This window comes from Gossypium arboreum, chromosome 8, assembly GCF_025698485.1.
Source record: "Gossypium arboreum isolate Shixiya-1 chromosome 8, ASM2569848v2, whole genome shotgun sequence".
NCBI classification, from domain to species: domain Eukaryota; kingdom Viridiplantae; phylum Streptophyta; class Magnoliopsida; order Malvales; family Malvaceae; genus Gossypium; species Gossypium arboreum.
The window spans coordinates 6152511-6172717 of NC_069077.1; the positions used below are offsets into that span (position 1 = coordinate 6152511).

Consider the following 20207-nt stretch of genomic DNA (forward strand, 5'->3'; position numbering starts at 1 on the left):
TGATGTGGAAGTTGGGCCTACTGTTTTAGTCTTGTAATTGGGTTTTGTAATTGTTTTATTTGGTTGTTATATTTTATCTGTTTATTGGCCCGGGCAATATTGGGCTTGTACAATATGCTTATTTAATTTGAAAATTAAAATATAAATATAATCTAAATCTCAAATGTTGATATAAGTGTATAACAATCACATTTTTGTAACATCCAAAATTTTGATAGATAAATGTGTTGTTATAAAGGGAGTTGCCTGTAATAGATACATACATGTTTATCACTTGATTTGCACACTTTGAACATACTCTACATCATATTTGAGGGGCATTTAAAACCAAAACTAGTAGCTAAACTGATGGAATGATTTGATTAATACGATGTTGATATTTTAATAACTTAATAAATACAATTTTTAAGTTTAGAGATGAATTTAAAATCTAAGCTATAATTAATAGATATAGGTGAAATTCCTACAAGAAAATTAAAAGATAAAAAGCCGTAATGCATCATTTATTTATTCTTTAAAGTTTTCTCCACTTTGATTTTTAAAGGGTTTTTTTCGTTGATTAAGACCTCAAGCTTTTTGTCATTCACGAGTTTAGTCCATTAGAAATGACGGTTAAGGCTTTCAGCCCACTTGTTATCTGCAAAATTTTTAAAAATAGGAAAAATTATATGAGATATATTTATTACCCTAGTCATCTTTTATATAATTATATTATAAAAATTATAATAAAAATAGTATATTCAAACTTTTTTTTATTTCCACTGTTTAATTAGATAAAAAACTATTAACTTTATTTTGCTAAATATAATAATATGAAATAATTTCCTTTCTTAAACCTCTTTCTCTTTTCCATAACCATTATTAGTCCAAAGTGTAAGTCTTCATAGTTGACAAGAAACAAGAAGAAAACGTCCGTCGTTAAATTCCACCCTCTAATTAAGTTATCAAATTTTTATTATTGAATTCCCCGCCAGACACTATCAGTCCCCCTTCCCTTCCTTTCCTCGTTGCTCTCTCTTTCTTCTTAATTTCCTCGAGGGTGCAACCATGGCATCGTGCGTGAGCGACACGGCTCGAGCCCTCGGCTGTAGGGACGGTGCAGCCGCCACGCACCTCAAGTTCATCTCTCTTTTCGTAATCTTCTTCACCAGCGTCATCGGCATAACTACCCCGGTCCTCCTGGCCCGTTTTTTCCAAGGAAAACCCGTGTACGACAAGGCAATTCTAATAATCAAGTGCTTCGCTGCCGGAGTCATCCTTTCAACCTCCTTGGTCCACGTCCTCCCCGACGCCTTCGCCGCCCTATCCGACTGCCAGGTCGCTTCTCGCCATCCCTGGAAAGATTTCCCCTTCGCCGGCCTTGTCACTCTAATCGGGGCTCTGCTCGCTCTTTTTGTGGACTTAACGGCTAGCTCACATGTGGAGCATGGTCATAAACCCAGTGGAGACTATTTACCGGTGGGAACGCATGATGTAACGGTGGGAAAAAAAGTGGGCAACACCCATAGTGATTTGTCGAACGAGGAATTAGTGAAGCTTAAGCAGAGACTGGTTTCCCAGGTTTTGGAGATTGGGATAATTTTCCATTCGGTGATAATCGGGGTGACGATGGGGATGTCCCAAAATCAGTGTACCATCCGACCTCTGGTCGCTGCTCTCGCCTTTCATCAGATCTTCGAAGGCATGGGCCTCGGTGGCTGCATTGCACAGGTATCAGTTTAACTAATTTAATGTTTGATTTTAATTTTTGATGCAGTGGACCAGAAATATAGCTGTTTTGATTTAGACCCATCCCTTTCTCCTGTTTTATAAAATTCAATTTAATTCTTAATTTTTTTTCAATACCAAGTCTTCAACTTAAATTTACTTCAAACTTATGTTTAAGACAAATATTTTCAGTAGATTGCTGGCCTTAGAGCTAACTGTTAAGTGTTAGTTTCATACTGATCTTTTGTGCCTAACAACTGTTATGAGTACAATAACTACTCCTATAAATGACATTGTTATGAGTTAAAACTTTAAAGCATTAATTAACAAAACCCTTTATCATGCAGCTTCTGATACTTGTACTTAATGTGTTTCTCTGTCCTACCTTTCTTTTAAGATTACAAAGTATATGAATATTAATTCGAATTGGATGAAGTGATGACGAATGTGGTTTGTGAATGATTTTTCAGGCAGGTTTCAGAATGGGGACAGTGGCGTACATGTGCTTAATGTTTTCGGCGACGACCCCGATGGGAATATTGTTGGGAATGATGGTGTTTTCGGTGACGGGATACGATGACAGTAGCCCTAATGCATTAATAATGGAAGGTATATTGGGTTCATTGTCGTCGGGTATTCTCATCTATATGGCTTTGGTCGATCTCATTGCTGCCGATTTCTTCCATAACAAGTTGATGGGTTCACATACGTGGTTGAAAAAGGGTTCATTCATTGCCCTTGCTCTTGGCTCCACCTCTATGTCTATCCTTGCAATTTGGGCTTGAAAATTAAAACGATTACAAATTTCATTTCATCAAATATGGCAATGGCATGGAGTAGATTAATCAGTAGTTGAAATATCATATATATATATATATATATTGTTACTTAATAATCAAGTTACAAGTTTTCGGCAACCATAAATATATATCATAGAGAGAGAGAGAGAGACAGTGCGATTTGTAATCGTGTAAATACCTCAGTGTGCGTGTGTATATATATATATCAATCAATTCAAAGTTAAAACTCCATATGAAATGGATGGTGAGAATGGGTATTAAAAGGTGGGGGGAGAGACGTGTAAATGTAATCCAAAATGCACATTTGTCTAACTTTGTTTGATATGCGAGCCTAGCCATGATTCCATTAAGTAAAGTGAAGATGTCATAGGTGAGAAAATGGATGAGGGTGCAACTCAATTCATGCATGAACAGAGATTTCTTCAACTTTCTAACCATTTAACAAATTTTAATGATTTGTCTTTTTTCCTAGGTAATGCAAATATAAAATTCCATTTCAATCCTACAAGTTTAGAATATGATGTCATACATTTCATAATTTTTAAATCAATTCACTTGTTTTCTTTTTTCATATTTTAGGATATATATGTTTTTTATATAAATATTGGAATTTTTTATTAAAATCTATCATTTCATTAGAAGTTTCAGCGAAACCACTCTCATTTTCTTAAACGTCATCATTCTACGCATTTTATAAAAACTTATTTAACTTTACATATAGGATTAAATGCATGACTACATCGTGTGGTCCCGTAGCTCAGTTGGTTAGAGCGTTGGTCTTATGAGCCGAAGGTCGCGAGTTCGAGCCTCGCCGGGACCAACTTATATTTTTGTCTTTCCGGTCCCTGTCCTACATTCTGGATAGTTTCTAATGGAAAATGCCGGAAACTCGAAAAATAAATTATTTCCTGATTTGATCCCCTTGAATTAGATTTTTGGTTCCACAACTTGTTAAATAAGATTCTCTTTTTCTCTCCAATGCAGCAGCTTGAATCCCTTGCTCTTAATTTCCTTATTCAAACCACAATATTCTGATGTATTCCACTCTTTCACCATCCCAAGTCTAAGATTACATCAAATGTCTTTTTTAATTATTTTATTATATCACTTAGTTTTTTTTATTCCACTTATAGGGTATGGGACAATAATCCATTTATTTTTTATTAGTATTTTGTTGTTTATTGTCTTTTAGTATTTATTAATATTAATATTATATTAAAATCCAACAAGAAACACTTCACACCGAAACTAGTAGACATGTATATATATATATATATATATATATTCACCTTGTGATTTTGATTTGGAATATGATGATATCAGATCATTGCTAACATAGCAAGAAAATAAAAAACCATTGAAGGGATTTTCATGTCAAGTGGTTCTTAACGTGTAGGACAGCCTCCTGTTAGAATTAGAATTTATTTTGTGCCCCGTCTCTTTGTATACACATCATATGTAAATTTAAGGGACCCTATTTCCCTTTGTATAATTTACATTTCTCTTATGATTGAGATAAATGGAGTTAGAGTTAGACATGATAGATCATACCTACTTCTAGCAAAGAAGTATGAGGCACATTCAATACCACATCAGGTTCCCTGCAATTCTTGCTCAGAAAAGAGTATACCACATTTATGGCAAATTTCTTCACTATGGAAGATGATTTCTTTGCCTTTGCATATGAATGGCCTAGTATAAATGCAACCCCTGATTCTTTGGCTCTCAGTATCTGCAGTGACTCATCTTTAAGGGGAGCCCCTCCTCCATGCCCCTTCCTGATTTTTGTCTCCAAAATATCACTTGACTTTGAATTTGTGAAACTATGATCCTGGTTTTGTGCATCAAATTTTTCAATATCCATGTTCCCTACCTCTCTTCCACATGATGATATAAAAGTTGTTTTCAAAGTAGTATCTTCTTCTGCTTCCACAAACTGTACTATTCCCGACACCAATCGGTTCTCAAAATCGTAGTTTTCTTGCTGCAGATCTTTGTAACCGTACCTGACGATGCACCGGAACATGCAGTACTCCTTTGGACCTACCCTACCAATCATCAACCGGTCTTTTTCGCTAATGTATGGAACTTGTACAGATTTGACACAAACAAAAACCAGCACCTGATGGAATGCAGGTAAGTTTGTGACAAAGTGTCCAAAAACTGCAGGGACCCCGGATACCAGATTAGTGTAAATAAGACCGATCCCAGGGACCCTTACCATGCCAAGGCTAGGGCCTAAACACACGATCCTATTCATCGATACCTTGTTCTCCACATCAAATTCGTGCTTCTTAGTTGTTCCATAGTTCCATATATACATTATAGCCATAAAAATGAAAGAAAGTGCTAGAGGAATCCAACCCCCTTCCGGGATCTTGTAAACAGATGCCGAGATGTAAAGCAGTTCCATCGATCCAAAAATCACTAAGAATGCAACTGCAATAGCTATCCTTTGCTTCCAAACGATTATCATCACCAATGCCATTAAGCAGGTTGTCACAAACATAACTGTAGTGACTGCCAGACCTACACACCGATCAAAACAATCCAAGTTCATTTGTGCACAATGATCTAAGATGAATGAACAATATTGTATGCATATAATCTGTGAATACCATATGCATGACCCATCATGTTGGTGTCTCTCAATCCTATTGTCACAGCTAAACAAAGACACATTAATATCCAATTGACCTCTGGGATATAAATCTGCCCATATATTTTACTCGAAGTATGAATGATTTTCACAAAGGGGAAGCAATTCAATGCACAACACTGGCTTATAATGGAGAACGTAGCTGATATTACAGCTTGACTTCCAACAACAGCAGCAAAAGTTGCCACAATGAACACTGGCCAAAAAACAGCTTCTGCATGGAAAATAGAATTAAAAGACATTATTATGGCAAGCAAAGCATGATGGTCTCAATTGCATACTTGTCTTAGCTCTTGCCTGGTATGGCTTTATAAAAGCTTCTCTGGATATCTTCATGGTGTTTAGAGAGGAAAGCAGCCTCTCCCATATATGCAAGAACCAGGCAGGGATATACCAAAAAAGAGAAAGCTACCTGGGATGTTAATTATATCGGTGCTAGATCTCATTAGATTAATTTTGAAGGAAGCTAGAACAAGGCATGCTGATTAACTAACAGTTAGAGCCTGGTTTATCAACTAAAAGTTTAGAGTTTACCCTTATTGACAGTGAAGAGAAATGGCCCAAATCAGCAAACATTGTCTCCACACCTGAGCCAATTCGAATAGATGTTTGTTACAGCTTTCAAGGATTCGGTTTTGAAGTAAGTAAACCATAGTAATTACCTGTGATTGAGAGAACCACTCCTCCTAATGAGATCCATCCTTCTATGCCTGTCCTCTTAAGGAACTTCAACATGTAAACTGGAGAAAGTGCATGAAATATGTGTGGATTCCATCTAAATATGTTATATATACCAATACTGCTAATGCACAGAAGCCATGCTGCGACAATCGGAGCAAACATGAAAGCAACTCTGTTCGTTCCGTGATGCTGAAGTGAGAACAGCCCCACAATGATGACGCATGAGATCAAAACAACATAATCTGGAAGAAAAGCGAATAACATGAACATTAAGAGATTGTAATCGTTTTTACAAAATAAAAAACTTTTAAACAAAGTAAGAGGCAGGACGTACTCTCATGCAGTGCTGTGATCTTAAGTCTGACTCCTGAAACTGCTGAAAGAACTGAAAGAAGGAATGCAAACAAATCCATGTAAGAGTATCCATATAAGAAGTCAGAAATGATAAGAGTGAAATTTCAAATAATTTGGTAGAATACAGTATGCTGCTGCAGAAGTTGGAATCACAGATTCAGGTTTTAGAAGGTGCAAGACTGATGAAGTAGATTTATAGTTGAGATAAAGTGGCTAAACAACACCTCGGCTACCTGATATTGTAGGTGTAAGTACTCCATCGCCTATTGCCATACAGGTCCCAAGAAGAACCAAAATGAACAAGCCAGTACGAAATCTAGGGTGTTTCTCAAAGAACGACTTGAGAGCAGAGCTCTGCCATGTCTCCACGGATCCATGTGTTGCATATGCAGACAACTTTTCATCTGTGGCTTGTTGATTAGGTAGAATGCTTAGCCTCGCATGTCGGCACAGCAGAGAATACAACGCAAATGTACCACCTAAGTAGCAAATGAAACCTTGAAAATATGATAGCAGCCTTACTTTTGTTGTTTCTAATGGAGTAAAATTTATCTGTAGCATTCTATAGGTAGCATTAAAATCTACATGGAATCTATATTATCACTTGCGAAACTTGAGGGACAAAACTCAATCATTTCCATTGGTAATCAATTATTCAAATTGTAAGAAAGAAGAAAGCTGACCTTCACCATTATCATCAGCAGACATGACAATCAAAGTATATTTAAAGAGAGCAATGAGAGTAAAAGTCCAGAAGATGAAGGAAAAGACGCCATAAATCTCTTCATCATTCTCATGAAGGCTCAGCTTCCCTGAGAAGGTGGTCTTGTAAACATAGAGAGGAGAGGTGCTGAGGTCACCATATACAACCCCAAGACTTTGATAAGCTAAAGTTGCCACCGTCATGCAAGATGCCTTCCTCAAGTTCTGACCCACAAAACCAAAACTATATATCAATGTTTCAACATATTCAATGGTGTGATAATAACGCACCAAAATGAGTAGGAAAGATAAAGTGAGATAAGCAGGGTTATTGAAACTGGGGGACTCTATAAAGTTCAAAACTTTATTCTACCTACGCAGCTTAGTTTAATAATCAATAGCAGTCTTTTTTGAGGTTAAGTTTCTCTACCTTGTATCCGCCATATTCAATCTATGAAGCTGAATGCTAAATGCATAAATTTCAGGACAAGGTTCACTCTTCCCTGTTCTCATTTGATTGGAAGGCTGACATAAAACATCCCAGAGAGCTACTCAAGTCTCTGCTTGAAAACCAAAATTTCACTCAAAGCTTAGGGACAAATTTTAACCAGAAACCATTAAAGAGCCTGTTAATGGATAAATAACTGTTGTTCTTCCATTACATGTCCTAATTTCAAAGAGCCTGTTAATGGATAAATAACTGTTGTTCTTCCATTACATGTCCTAATTTCAAAACCCACACTTATCTTATAATAAACATTTTACTCATCAATAAAAGGAAATTTTAAAAAATCTCATCCATTAGAAATTAACAGCAGAACACAGGGAGAGAGGCACAAGAAACTGAATAGAAAATGACTGCATCACATTTTCTTATCCAATTTTGGATAAGAAAAAGACTTATGGGTGAACTATGAATGGCAGTAAGCCATGGTGTACAGAAAGAAGGTTCTACCTGTTGAGATATTCCTTGTTCTAAAAACTCTTCTGAAGGATTCATGACTATGGTAAGATTAAGTGAATGAAGAGGAGAAGAAAATGGGAATTGGAAGACAAGCAAATCCTTTGAGAAAGAGAGAATTTAAAGGGGAAGAGAATTAGAGAGAATGTAGGAAGTAAGCAGTAAGTAATGAAAGAGGCAAGTGCTGTGTGCGTCCAAAGAAGTTGCAAAATGCATTCAATGCTCTTTTATCTCACTTACTATTTTATAGGACTACTAGTTGCAGTCTAAGCTTTGAAATTTGTACTAATAATAATCACAAAAAATAATAGATAATATATACAATTATATACCAGAATCTTAAGATATAATATCACACTCCCTATATCTTTTACAGGGAATCATTGACAGTTTCCTGCAATTGTTTTTTCCTTACTATCTCATCAATTTACTGTTTGGCTAAATTCTTTTTGGCATAGTTTTAACTTTTTAAACAATCAAGAAATGACCCCCCAACATGAAATTTATAGAATAAACAACTAATATTTTTTTTAGTACAAGATTCTTTGTTCATGCTGATAACTGGCTTCATTTATTTCAAAGCTGTCTCCAACACCAACCAATCATAATTAAAAGTAAACATTAGAGAGAAAAAAGTGAAAATTTACTGCTCTCAAATTTGGTTTTAAATTTTGTGGTCCACCAATAAATGATAGAATATAATTAGACCTTAAATAGCATGTTTAACACCATCTCTTTGCTCATGAGGATATAATATATTGCTTAAACTAAGTAATCAAATTCCCAGATTCGGAAAAAAAATCATGATATTCTTTTTTTATCTGTTTTTTTTTTCACATGTTTAGTTTCAGCATCTTTTTGGAATAGCATTACCCTTAGATAAGCATAAATCTTAGGGCCAGTTCTTTATTGCTTTTAAAAAGTGCTGTGGAAAAGTATTTTTGAGAAGTACTGTTGAGAAGTGCTTTAGAAAAATTTAAGTGTTTGATATTGCTGTCAAAAAGTATTTTTGAAAAGTAAAATGTCCATTTTAGACATGATATTATAAAGTAATAAATATGTATTTAAATAATGTTCAAATTAGTTAATATTATAATATTTTAGTAAAAATATAAAAAATAATTTATTATAACTTATTGTTAATATTTTAATATATAATATTAATTTTAAATATTTCTAAGTAATTAATATTAATTATTTATTAAATTTAATTAGAATATATAAACTATATTTAAATATTTAAATATAATAATTAAATATTTGTAATTAGATATTGACACAATTATATTATTTTAAAAATATTTTTATTTTTAATTAATGCTTTTAACACATTTGTAAAAATTATATTAAATAACTAAGAAAGAGAACACAAAATAATAGCATCAAACACATTTTAAGTCAAAAAGTAAGGTTAAAAAGGTAAAATAACAGCAAAAAGTGCTTTTTGGCTGAAAAAGCTAAAATTTACTGTTTTTTCATCTCTAAAAAAGTTCATCCCAAAAGTTAAAAAAGTTGCCCCAATGATATATGTTATTCATTGCTTTTAAGAGAAAAGTACTTTTTTTTTTTAAAAAATTCATCCCAAAAGCAACGGAGAATACACCCTAAAAAAGTACCTAGTCAAGTTGTCATGAAATTTTCATGTATCAAATATTAGCCTCCAGTTAAACTAAAACGATGGACACAAACATATTGCTTGCTACTGGATTTAATTTTGGTTAAGAATAGGTTAAAAATGTTAAAACTAAAAGGTCACTCAAGTCAAACCTTAAGAAACTTGTGAATATTTTAACAAATATTATTTTAAGTTCAAAAATCTGAAAACTGCACAACAGTGGAAAAGTTGGCTAAGGAAAGAACTTGATTGTGTCATGATCAGAAAAAAAATGCTGATTCCAATTATCCATAACAGTGTTTTTCAGTCTTCTCAATTTGGCCAATGAAAAAAAAAGTACATATAAATAAAATAATAGATGGACCAATGGGAAATTTTTTGTTTGTTTTACATAGTAACAGGTGCAAATGCTAATCAGATGTCAGAATCCAAAGATTATAAACATGGTGAAGTAACCATCAAAACTGTCCCCTATGGCTATGTTTATTGACAAAATAGCCAGCTGATTTGATTCAGACTAGCAGGGCAGGCGATATTTTTTTCAATAAATTCAGGGTATTCAAGAGATAATCAAATATTAGGTGAAATAGTAAGAAATTTGGTTATCCTTTTATTGAAGTTTCAAGTTCAAAATTGTAGATAAAGAAAATAATAATACTGTAACTTTATCTTTTGTTTAGAAATTTAACTTGATTTAACTCTGTATTTAATCAAGACCTAATGTAATTATCAGATACAAGATAACATTAAAAAAAAAGTAATCAAGTAGGTGAGGAAATATGAGCTGCTATCTATTAAATTGATCAAGTGTAGCGAATGTTAAAGGACTATTTGGAGTATTTGTTTGTTTGCTTTAGCTTATGGGGTCCCCTCTTCCCCTTGGGTTACTTTGAATCTTTCTAGACACAAACACGATGTTTCCTTTCCCCTTCAAAACTTAGATAATTTGTCTTTTTTTTTTTTTCTTTCCTTTAGTTTCTTCATTTAGTAATTAGAAATTGAAAAGCCATCTGAAACTGACACAAAAGCTATTTGGGCAGCCTTTGCATTTTCTGCAAGATGCCAAAACACCACTAATTTTAAACATTCTTTATCAACTAATGGGATGGGAGTGAACCCAAAGTGGAGTGTTTTTTGTATGTGAAGAGAAAATACACATGGGTTGATTGAAGAGAAAATGGTATAAAAGTTGGTGAGTTGGAGGAGGGAATTCAATGGCCGACCTCCCTGTTTTGGTGGTTCAATTATGATTTTATGAGAGAGCGAGTTTCAAACAAGTTGCAAACTGATAAGACCATAGGCTGCTGATTGAGTACAAGATGACCATGTATAGGACTTATCATAACACTTATTTTTCTCTTTCTTTCGTGCCAAAGCCAAAGGTCATAGCTTTGTTGAAGTTTCCATTTCCATGATGGGCGAAATAATTGGATAATGATTCACACTAACAGCTGCATTATTAGTTAGGAACTAAGAAATTAGATACATCCATCACAACAACCAAATGCCCCATCTGTCCATTCTCATGAAAATCATTAGCTTACACTAAAACATTAAAATGATTGGTTTTGAAAATAGTAACTGAGGCACAAAGACAAGAAAAATTAGAAAATTGGATGATTAAAGGACTAAGATAGATATTGTATGTATGGTTTATCAACCTTAACAACCAAATCATTCTACCCTTTGATTCTATTGCTACATATCCAGCACAGAATATAAAATTATATTATCCAAGACCAAGTCCAGCACCCGCCGTACACTGAATGATTGTCAAGTTCAGTTTTAGTACATTGCACGAGGGGAGGAGAAATTGGAATTTTATAAGGTAGAATAGCAGGAGATGTTGGTATGTGAGGGAGAGAGGATAGAAATAGATGTGTTAGGTCTGACATCCATATCACTCATTTAATGTGACCTAGCTCTTTCATTTTTGTCCCCCCCACCCTTCATTTCTTTAAGAGAACTCCAAAGCCATTTCCAATTTCCAATATGATTATGGGTTTGGACCCTTTTTTTTTTGCCATAAAAAAAATTGGGTTTAGGTCTGACCATTGCCAATGCCCATACCAAAAATCCTGTACAATCAAACTTCAAGTGCTAAACAAGGCAGATGGCATATATATATGGTCAAATTCTTGTATTAGACCATGTAATTTTCATAAAGTTAATGGATTTAGTATCTATATTTTGATTTTTGATTTTTTTATTTTCAATCCTGTATTTTTAGATATTGAAAATTTAATATGTCAATATATTATCACATCTGTAATGCTATGTCTATTTGTTATTCACATATTATTCACAAAAATCAACTAATGAATTTAACAACTATCATTCACATTAAGGCTAAAATTTTGAAATTAAAAAATATAACCACTAAAAATGATTCTAGACTAAACCTATAACTTTACGCATAATACATAACTAATGACATAATTTAATCAAAATGATTTAAGTTTTAGAATTAGGTCAACACTAAAATTTCAAAATATGAAAAGTACAAAGACAAGAGGATCAAATTAAAATATAATTAAATCTACAATTTACACAAAATACGTTAGATGTGGGGATAGAAAGTATTAACCGAAGGGTGAACTCAAAACTAGTGAATAATCTATTGTCACTCCGTCCATATGTAAAATATTTATGCCTTAATACTTACTACCACCCAGTAGACATGATATAGAGCCAGAAGGATCACACTCAGCTTAAAAGATCTCATCGTAGTATACGGGTCACCTAAACTTACATCCGACATTTAGCCAATTCTTTCTGGGTCAGGCAATCCAAATTTCTTGCGCACAAACAAGGTTACGAATTTCATATAAAGAAATCTAAATTTAAAAAATAAAGAAAAACTTGTCTATCAATAATAAGTAATTTAGACAATTTGGAGATAATAATAATACTGGGAAAAACCCGGTTGAATACAACCCTCCCTCACAATACTCAAAACCGCGAAAAAAAACTCTCAACATGCAATGTATGTAAACATGACTCGGTGTTTGAACAAACCTCAACACTCACAAACACTCATACCTAATGACACGCAAAGGACCTCAAACCATTCCAGCTTATAAACATACTGACCCATCTAGTTTCCTCTGCAGGAGATGAATATGCAAGACATGGGAGGTGACTAATCTCACCATATAGCCCAAAAAGCATATGGCACAGAAAACAAACACAACCCAACCCCCTTTTTTAAGTTGATTCTGGCTCCCCATCTTTCTTCTCACTATCATCTACTTTTTTTGTATCCTCCTTTGTTTCCGTTTCTTCCTTTGCTTTAACATCCTTCTCTTCCACTTTATCCTTGGCTTCCTTTTCCTCAACACTCAACTTCTCAAGTAGACCAGCTGCAGCAGATGCCTCTTTATTTTCCTCTGTTGATTTTTGTGATTCAGCAACTTCTCGGACCGTTTCCATGAAGCTTTTGCAATCTAATTTAAGAATGAAAACAAAAACATTCAGTAAGGACCAAAAGGATCTTGTTACCAAAGACACAAGAATTGTCAATAAAGGGAAATAACAAACAAATGCAGCCAACTACAACCCAAACCAATCTATAAGTTTAACTGTTCCTGTTACTCTCGTAAAACACATTTTTATTGTTGCTAAAAGGGAAGAAAAAATAAAGCCAACTACGCTTCTCTAATCATTTATCACCACATATCAAACTCTCAAGTATGGCTATTATATCCAGATCTCAAATCATACATGTAACCATTTCTATAACCTGTCTACTTAAGGATCAGCTCAAGGAAACAAATATTCATGAATAAACAAAGTATTCAGGAATAGAAATTAAAACAACAAATACTTAGAGAACATTTCTTTTACACAAGCATCAACACTTAATTTTGAAGTTCATCAACTGGAAATCCAAGGGAACCTATCTTATTTAAATGACACATTATAATCATTATAAAAGAATGCAATGTCGCACCACCTTATTAGTTTCCAAGTAAAGAAATACCATACACACACACAGATACTACTAACTCAATCCAAAAATTCCTTTTAAGGCATAATTCAAGTCAACTTCAGCCACCTCAGCAAAAGGTGAAAAACTGAAGTTCACTTAAACTTTAAGAAACAGACCTATAAGATACTCTACATATAGGTGTCAAGTTATCTTATTATTACTGATATTTCTTACTTCTCCGCACATTCTATCAACTGCACTTTTTCCACTAACCACTAAAGACGGAGAAGTGCCCATAAAGAAACAAAAGGTAAATTTCAATAAATTATTGCAGCCATTAATAAGCACAAAAAAACCATATACAATAGCTTCTTTTAAATATCATAAGTTCCTAACACAGATGCATGGTGTTATTAGATGCAAAATCAACAACAATCTGCCTCCTATGTTTTGACTGTCTTAATAAAAGGTGAAAGCAGTATGCCAATTCTTACCAGAAATTCGTAATGCAGTCTTTTTTTTACAGTAAATGCTTATTTTAAACCGATACAAGGTCAAGTAGAATGATCACAATTTTGATCCCAATAGCTTAGAATTAAACCATAAACCTTTGAACTGTGTTCAATCAAGAATTAACACAGTTAAGAACAAAACAAAAATTAGGTAAAATATTAGAAGTCACAATGAAACTGCTAGTAGAAAAGCTCAAAGCTCAACTCTATACCATTATGTTAATTGAAGTATTAAACCCTAATGTGCAGGACCAGATCTTAGTCTAAATAAAGAATTGAAACAACATTGATCCAATTTCAATTTAGCAGATACATGACAGAAAAGTTAATTAATAATTTTTTTACTTACTTTCCACTGATGCAAAACGAATGCAGAAAAGTTCATCTTTCAGTTCATCATCAGCAAAGTCAGAAGCGTGCCATAGGCACGATTTGTCGTTCCCTGCGTGCTCCTGCACCGTCATCGTTGCCAACACTGCAGAATATTGTTTACTTTCGTAAAATCACGAATCTAAAAAAAAAAAAAAAAAAGAATTGAGGGTGAGAAAAAGAAAGAAGATAACGAACCATAATGATTGGCGCAGATCTTGAGAGTCTTAGATTGCCTCATAACAAGGCGAACTTTTCCGGTCTTTTTGTGCTTCAACAGCTTCACAGTACCAGCGCCTCTCTCTTTCCATTGATTCCCGTCTTTATCAAATCGGTACAGTTTCGACTTCCTGATAAAAATATAATATACAATTCAAACCATTCGAATTCCAAGATTATTCCAAAATAGAAAAATAAAATGAATGGGGAAAATAAACAAGAAAAAGTATACATACAGATCGAGTATGGCATCTTCTTCTTCCTCGCCGGTGGTAACGGCGACTTCCTCAAGCCTGACGATAGGGGCAACTTGAGCACCGGTGTCTTCATCATCGGCGGCGGGGGCGTCATCGTCTTCTCTGTGCTCGTGATCGGGCTCTTTGCTTGCCATATTTGATTTGTGGAGAGTGAGGCGTTTGGATGGTTCGGCAGGAGAAGATGTATTGGGGTTTAGGGTTTTCTTATACAATGAGGGAGGAGGCGTGAGGTTAACGCAGAGCAGAGAGTCAAGGTTTACAGTAGTAGTAACTGTCACGTGTAGGCTAGTTTTTAGTTTCTTTTGAGAAATTGGGCTTGGGTTGAATCAGGTGGAGCCCTAATTTTAAAGTGAAAATCTCAACCCAAAGGCAAATGGCCCAAGTTTTTAGTCTTATCAATGAAGTCTTCTCTGGGTCTAAAGGCTTGCAAATAGCCCAATTTTTAGACTGATGAATTAAAATAATTGGGTCCAATTACATTTGTGAATTCCCGTAAACAGTTCCATTTACAACTTATACCAAAATTTCTCTCTTTGTTTTGGTACGCACAAGCGATTTAGTAGAACACATGCATCTTAAAATGTTTTTTTTTTTTTTTAATTAGAAGAAAGAACAAACTCTAGTAGGAACGTAATTAGCATAAATCATTTGATTGAAAAGTTTTCGAAATTTCAATTATGTCCTTACTCTATTTTACGCTTAATTGCACCTTTTTAACCTATGGAAAATACACCTCACTAATCTTTTCATTGATTTTTTGTTGGTTTTTTCTTCATGTGTTAGGTTAGAATTATGCGACGTGACATATATGATATTTTTTCTTTTAAATTTTTTTAAAAACAACAAAATTTTATAAGAATTGTAAAATAATATTACAGAGTTATAAAATTATTAATGTTTCATAATGTTTGATAATTTTTTAACATTCTAATAACTTTTTTTTAACAAGGAATTTAAAGAGAAAAATGTTATAATGCCACGTGGTGCAACCTAAACATGACACATGACAAAAACAACCTACAAAAAAAGTCAACTATTATCGTTAATAGTTAAAGGGATTTAATTGTAATTTTCCAAGTGAATGGTAGAATAGGTGAAAAAATGGTAAATTGATTTTTTTTTGAAAAAGATTGAAGAATTTTAAATCTTTAAAGCTAATATTATAGAGGGATGAATATTAAAATTACAAATGAATTTTGTTTTCAACGTGCAATTCAATATATGAACTTTGATTTAATGTAATTATACACATGAAACTTTACTTTTGGTTCAAATGTACACATTAAACTTTGATTTTGATTCAGTTGTACATATTTAAAGAAATAAATATATCTATTTATTTTCATAGTAAATTAATATAATTGTTTGTGTGTGTAATATATAAATATAAACTAGTGCTACATAGATAATGTTGCTAGAGGTTTGTAAAAATTAATTCAAAATAAAATTTTATGTATAAAATTGCATAAAATAAAATTTCAAATATAGTGTTACACAACAAATCAAAGTTCATGTGTAGTTTTGATATTTATCCATTTGATATTTGAGAAAAGCAATATAATTTTCAATATTTCCATATGGGAAAAAATACATATTATATATAAAATGTGTTAATATCTAATTGGTTGAGGGTGACAAACCAACTTTTTAGATTATATGAAATCAGGATACCAAATCAGCTCGTATCCCTTGCAAATTATTAATACCGTCTTATCTTTTTTTATTTTCATGTCATTAACACACCTTAACGATATGATAAAATTTTAGAAAAATAAATTTAGAGAATCCCAACATTGGAGTGAATTGTAGTCTTGGTGATTAGTGTTGAATAAGATACACAATTTTCAATTAGGATAGGGATGTGGCGGGAAAATTTTAGTTAATTATACAAATTTTGTATTAAAAATTTCAATAAAATGATATGTCGATGACATGAAAAAAAAAAAGATGAAATGGCATTAAATGATTGGTAAAAGATACAAGCTAACTTGGTATCTTAGTTTCATGTACTTTCTCTTCTTGTCACAATGTTAATACTTCGGCGTTTGAGCTTATATATTTAACAATTTTCTTAGTTATAGATAAAAAGTTACATTAATCTTATTTTTTTTTCTTCTAGATACGATTTTATTTTTCTTTTAAATATGAGAAATATAATACAAATACATATATTTTTACAAATACAAATTTGAAAAAGGGGTCACTAGGACTTAAAACGTTTGATCTTTTTGTGAATATATAATAATTTTGTCATTTCAGTTATGACTATGTTTGTTGGTTTAAGTTTTTATTTTAATTTTATATTATATATAAATATTATAAATATAATTAAAGAAATTAAAAATAATATACAATATAAATGATTAAGACTTAATTTCATAACTATCGTAATTAATTTGATGAATCAAATAAGTCAATTTGATTAGACTTTTGTCCACCCCAAATTGTCATCCATTAAATATAAAATATAGAACTCAACCCTAGAATAAGGTCACATTGAATGTTTGTGGAGAACATATAGTCATTGGAAGTAATGTACGTCTAAACGTGAATGTGGTAAACTTAGACAACCACATCCGTCTATTTAAGAAGGTTCCTTAGTTCATACACTAATTTGTCACAAAATGTTACCACTTTCTTCTTCACATGGAAAACAGTTGTAGCATCTTATTGCCATTTTTCTTCATCCAAATGCGTGTAAGCAAACATGTAATGTGAATGTGCCCCTTTTTTAACTTTACAACCACACTGAAGCTTCCAATACTGGACCACGCGGCCGAAGGAAAGTCACAGAGCAGCAAATTCGTGGGAAGCTTCAAAAATGGACAGCGAACCAAATCTAACATCGTACTTTACAATGGAGACAGATGAATTTGTTGGCATTTCTTGTTTGAAGTTTTCCATTACATTTGTTGACAAAAGCATGATATTCTAAGAGACCAAACATCTTGACTTCCAGAAACTGCTGCAATAACTTGGTAGCTATCCACCTGGAATTTACGAGACAATCATCACCCTCGTGTTCAATTTCCAACTACTTCTGGCTGTTTCCTCTGCTTTTTGTTAATTTCAACCATATATTATTAGAATGGTTTCCTGTGAACCAAATCTTAGCGTGTAAAATGGAAATGATATTTAAGCTGATTTTGCACTTTGATAAATAGAAAGATCATCCCGCAACGCAATTTGTGTGTTCAACTCTATTATCCAGTCCGCGCATTTTTCCACCCTATTAAACCAACTGTTTGCGCCACCCTTTAAATTGCTCAAAAAGTTGGTGCCATTATTCTCGTTAGTGGCAAACAGCTAAATCCTTATATTTTAACTTTATTTATTTTTTAACACAAATTTTTAGTTAAAAAATTGAACTTAATGATTTTTTTTAATTTCCAGAATGTTTCATTAATAACCATGTATATTCTTGTGATGACTGGGGAAATTTTGAGGCTGAGAAGAAAAGGTTAAGAATATAGTAAATAAAAAAGAGTAATTGAAAAACACCAATAAAATATATTTGAATATTCTTAAATTACAGAAAAATAGTTTTAATAATAAATTATAAAACATGTAGATTCTCAACTGTCCTTTCCCCACTGCTAACTCCATCTTTTGTGACCCATACAGACAGCTCGAACCAGTCGAGCACTCGCATCTCCACCCACCGCACCGTAACTCACCACTCGACCATTTTGACCTTTTCGATTGCTTGTAATTACTACACTGCCACTCCACTGAATGAGTGCCATCAGAGCAATCGGCAGTTTCCAAATTTGTCCCTTCAATCATTTCCTTCATTGTTCTCATAAACTCTGGATATTCCGTACTTGTCCCTTCCTCACAATTCACGCCTGATTCACGCGCGTAACTTCTTACCGCCACCCATCCATCCGATTCCCAAACTACCCCTTCTTCTGTAGCTAATTTACTTATCCTCTCCCTCGCCCAAGTTTCGAAATTCCCCGTATTTTCATCCTCTTCGAAATCCGAGCTGCTGAAATCGAGCACGCAACGTGGAGATGATTCTCCGATTTCACTCGGTGCTGAAGCCGATGCTACAAATGGATGTTGTAGCAGCTGATCGCAGCTCCATCTTTGTGTTCGATCCCTTATCAAACACTTCTCAACGAAATCCTGACCGAGTTCAGATAATTCAGCCGGTAACCGAGGCAATTCGTCCGAGTTGGCGATTCGAGTCAATGACTTGAGACCCTGATCCTCCCAAGCTGGCTTTCCGGTTACCATCTCGATGACGGTGCAGCCTAGGGACCAAACATCACTCTCCGGTCCTTGATACTCGCCGCGAATAACCTCCGGAGCCATCCAGAGAGGACTTCCACGTGGCATGATCACGGTCCCACACCTGTCACCCCTGCTTTCCTTTACAATTTCAATAGCCGAACCGAAATCCGCGAGCTTTATGGAGCTGAAATCCTGTCCAACCAAAACATTTTTCCCTTTCACATCGCAGTGTACAATGCCTTGGCCGTGCATGTACTTCAGAGCCGATAACAAGCACCGCGTGTGCCACCGCAAAATCCTCTCGTCCAAGTCAGCCAACCGTTGTTTGACTATCGCCACGTCAGAAACGGTGCCACCTTGCATGTACTCCATGTGAAGATTCCGAAAAGACGCCGCCGAGGATTCATTCTTAGTCACATCATCGCCGAGATACTCAACAACGTAAGGAGAGGTTAGGGAACGGAGGATTCTAATTTCATTCTCCAAAGACTCCAATTGGCTGGGAACACCCGTTGCTAAATCCACAGACTTAACAGCGAAAACAGCACCATCTGATTGGTGGATCGCCAAACTGACAGTACCAAAGGCACCTTTGCCTAAGCACTTCCCCCTAACCCAAGAAGGTTTCTTGGAGTTGCTCTGTTTCTCCATCTCTGAAACTTAAAACAAAAAAAAAAAAAAAACTGTTTTTCTTTTTCCTGTACGTTTTTAGGTGTGTGTTTTTCGAGGGCCCAAATGAGTATTTAAAGATGCGTAAGAAGGTATATATTTTAATAATTATATTTAATATTACGTGGAATTTAGAAATGGATAATACGGAAAACAGTTTAATAATTATGTCACGAGTTTTATTTTTATTTTTTTTATTGACGTAAAAGGGAGTGGGAAGGTGGAGGCAGGAGGGAGGGTGATTTTATATGGGAGAGGCCATGTGGAATAGATCGCAGCCGTTGATTTAGGGTATGTTACTTGCAAGGTTTGTTCTGGGCATTGATTGGTTGATGTTAGTTTGGTGTTATGAAACATGTGGTTGACATGTCATGGTAATAGCGTAGAGGGTTCGTGGAAAAGCAAAAATTTTGATGAGCTAAATAGAATATTTCCAAAACCACTCATTCACTAGAACGTGTCCCAAATAGTTCCCTCCCTCCCTCTCCTCTCTTATCTTTACTTCTAGAATATTAGGTTTAGACATCTGTTA

At 34.1% G+C, this 20207-nt stretch overlaps 4 protein-coding genes and 1 non-coding gene across 5 annotated transcripts; 2 read left to right on the forward strand and 3 right to left on the reverse strand.

Moving 5' to 3' along the window:
- Positions 1–839: 839 nt before the first annotated feature.
- Positions 840–2733, forward strand: LOC108468089 (zinc transporter 6, chloroplastic). The gene is made up of 2 exons (XM_017768949.2): positions 840–1710; positions 2178–2733. The coding sequence occupies exons 1-2, from the start codon at positions 1048–1050 to the stop codon at positions 2490–2492; spliced, it is 978 nt and encodes a 325-aa protein (XP_017624438.1). The 5' UTR covers positions 840–1047; the 3' UTR covers positions 2493–2733.
- Positions 2734–3253: 520 nt separating this feature from the next.
- Positions 3254–3327, forward strand: TRNAI-UAU (transfer RNA isoleucine (anticodon UAU)). The gene has a single exon. It is a non-coding gene; the product is annotated as a tRNA-Ile (tRNA).
- Positions 3328–3873: 546 nt separating this feature from the next.
- On the reverse strand, positions 3874–8181 carry LOC108467713 (potassium transporter 1). The gene is made up of 9 exons (XM_017768455.2): positions 7859–8181; positions 6885–7128; positions 6435–6680; positions 6182–6232; positions 5829–6089; positions 5701–5753; positions 5464–5578; positions 5126–5380; positions 3874–5036 (listed from the first exon to the last, which is right to left on the reverse strand). Exons 1-9 carry the CDS (start codon positions 7901–7903, stop codon positions 4039–4041), a joined length of 2268 nt encoding a protein of 755 aa, XP_017623944.1. The 5' UTR covers positions 7904–8181; the 3' UTR covers positions 3874–4038.
- Positions 8182–12321: 4140 nt separating this feature from the next.
- LOC108470220 (ran-binding protein 1 homolog a-like) lies at positions 12322–15042 on the reverse strand. The gene is made up of 4 exons (XM_017771494.2): positions 14747–15042; positions 14490–14641; positions 14272–14397; positions 12322–12925 (listed from the first exon to the last, which is right to left on the reverse strand). Exons 1-4 carry the CDS (start codon positions 14899–14901, stop codon positions 12687–12689), a joined length of 672 nt encoding a protein of 223 aa, XP_017626983.1. The 5' UTR covers positions 14902–15042; the 3' UTR covers positions 12322–12686.
- Positions 15043–18154: 3112 nt separating this feature from the next.
- Positions 18155–19738, reverse strand: LOC108468734 (mitogen-activated protein kinase kinase kinase 18-like). Its single transcript, XM_017769599.2, has one exon. It carries the CDS (start codon positions 19655–19657, stop codon positions 18170–18172), a length of 1488 nt encoding a protein of 495 aa, XP_017625088.2. The 5' UTR covers positions 19658–19738; the 3' UTR covers positions 18155–18169.
- Positions 19739–20207: the final 469 nt, after the last annotated feature.

Excerpts from the sequence above, each read along its gene's own strand:
- LOC108468089 (XM_017768949.2), top strand. The coding sequence starts at position 1,048 with ATGGCATCGTGCGTGAGCGACACGGCTCGAGCCCTCGGCTGTAGGGAC. Across the intron at positions 1,711-2,177 it reads TCGGTGGCTGCATTGCACAG|GCAGGTTTCAGAATGGGGAC; the intron begins GTATCAGTTTAA and ends ATGATTTTTCAG.
- LOC108467713 (XM_017768455.2), bottom strand. The coding sequence starts at position 7,903 with ATGAATCCTTCAGAAGAGTTTTTAGAACAAGGAATATCTCAACAG. Across the intron at positions 7,129-7,858 it reads AACAAGGAATATCTCAACAG|AACTTGAGGAAGGCATCTTG; the intron begins GTAGAACCTTCT and ends TTTGTGGGTCAG. Across the intron at positions 6,681-6,884 it reads TGCTGATGATAATGGTGAAG|GTGGTACATTTGCGTTGTAT; the intron begins GTCAGCTTTCTT and ends TTTGCTACTTAG.
- LOC108470220 (XM_017771494.2), bottom strand. The coding sequence starts at position 14,901 with ATGGCAAGCAAAGAGCCCGATCACGAGCACAGAGAAGACGATGACGCC. Across the intron at positions 14,642-14,746 it reads GAAGATGCCATACTCGATCT|GAAGTCGAAACTGTACCGAT; the intron begins GTATGTATACTT and ends TATTTTTATCAG. Across the intron at positions 12,926-14,271 it reads TCGTTTTGCATCAGTGGAAA|ATTGCAAAAGCTTCATGGAA; the intron begins GTAAGTAAAAAA and ends TTCTTAAATTAG.
- LOC108468734 (XM_017769599.2), bottom strand. The coding sequence starts at position 19,657 with ATGGAGAAACAGAGCAACTCCAAGAAACCTTCTTGGGTTAGGGGGAAG.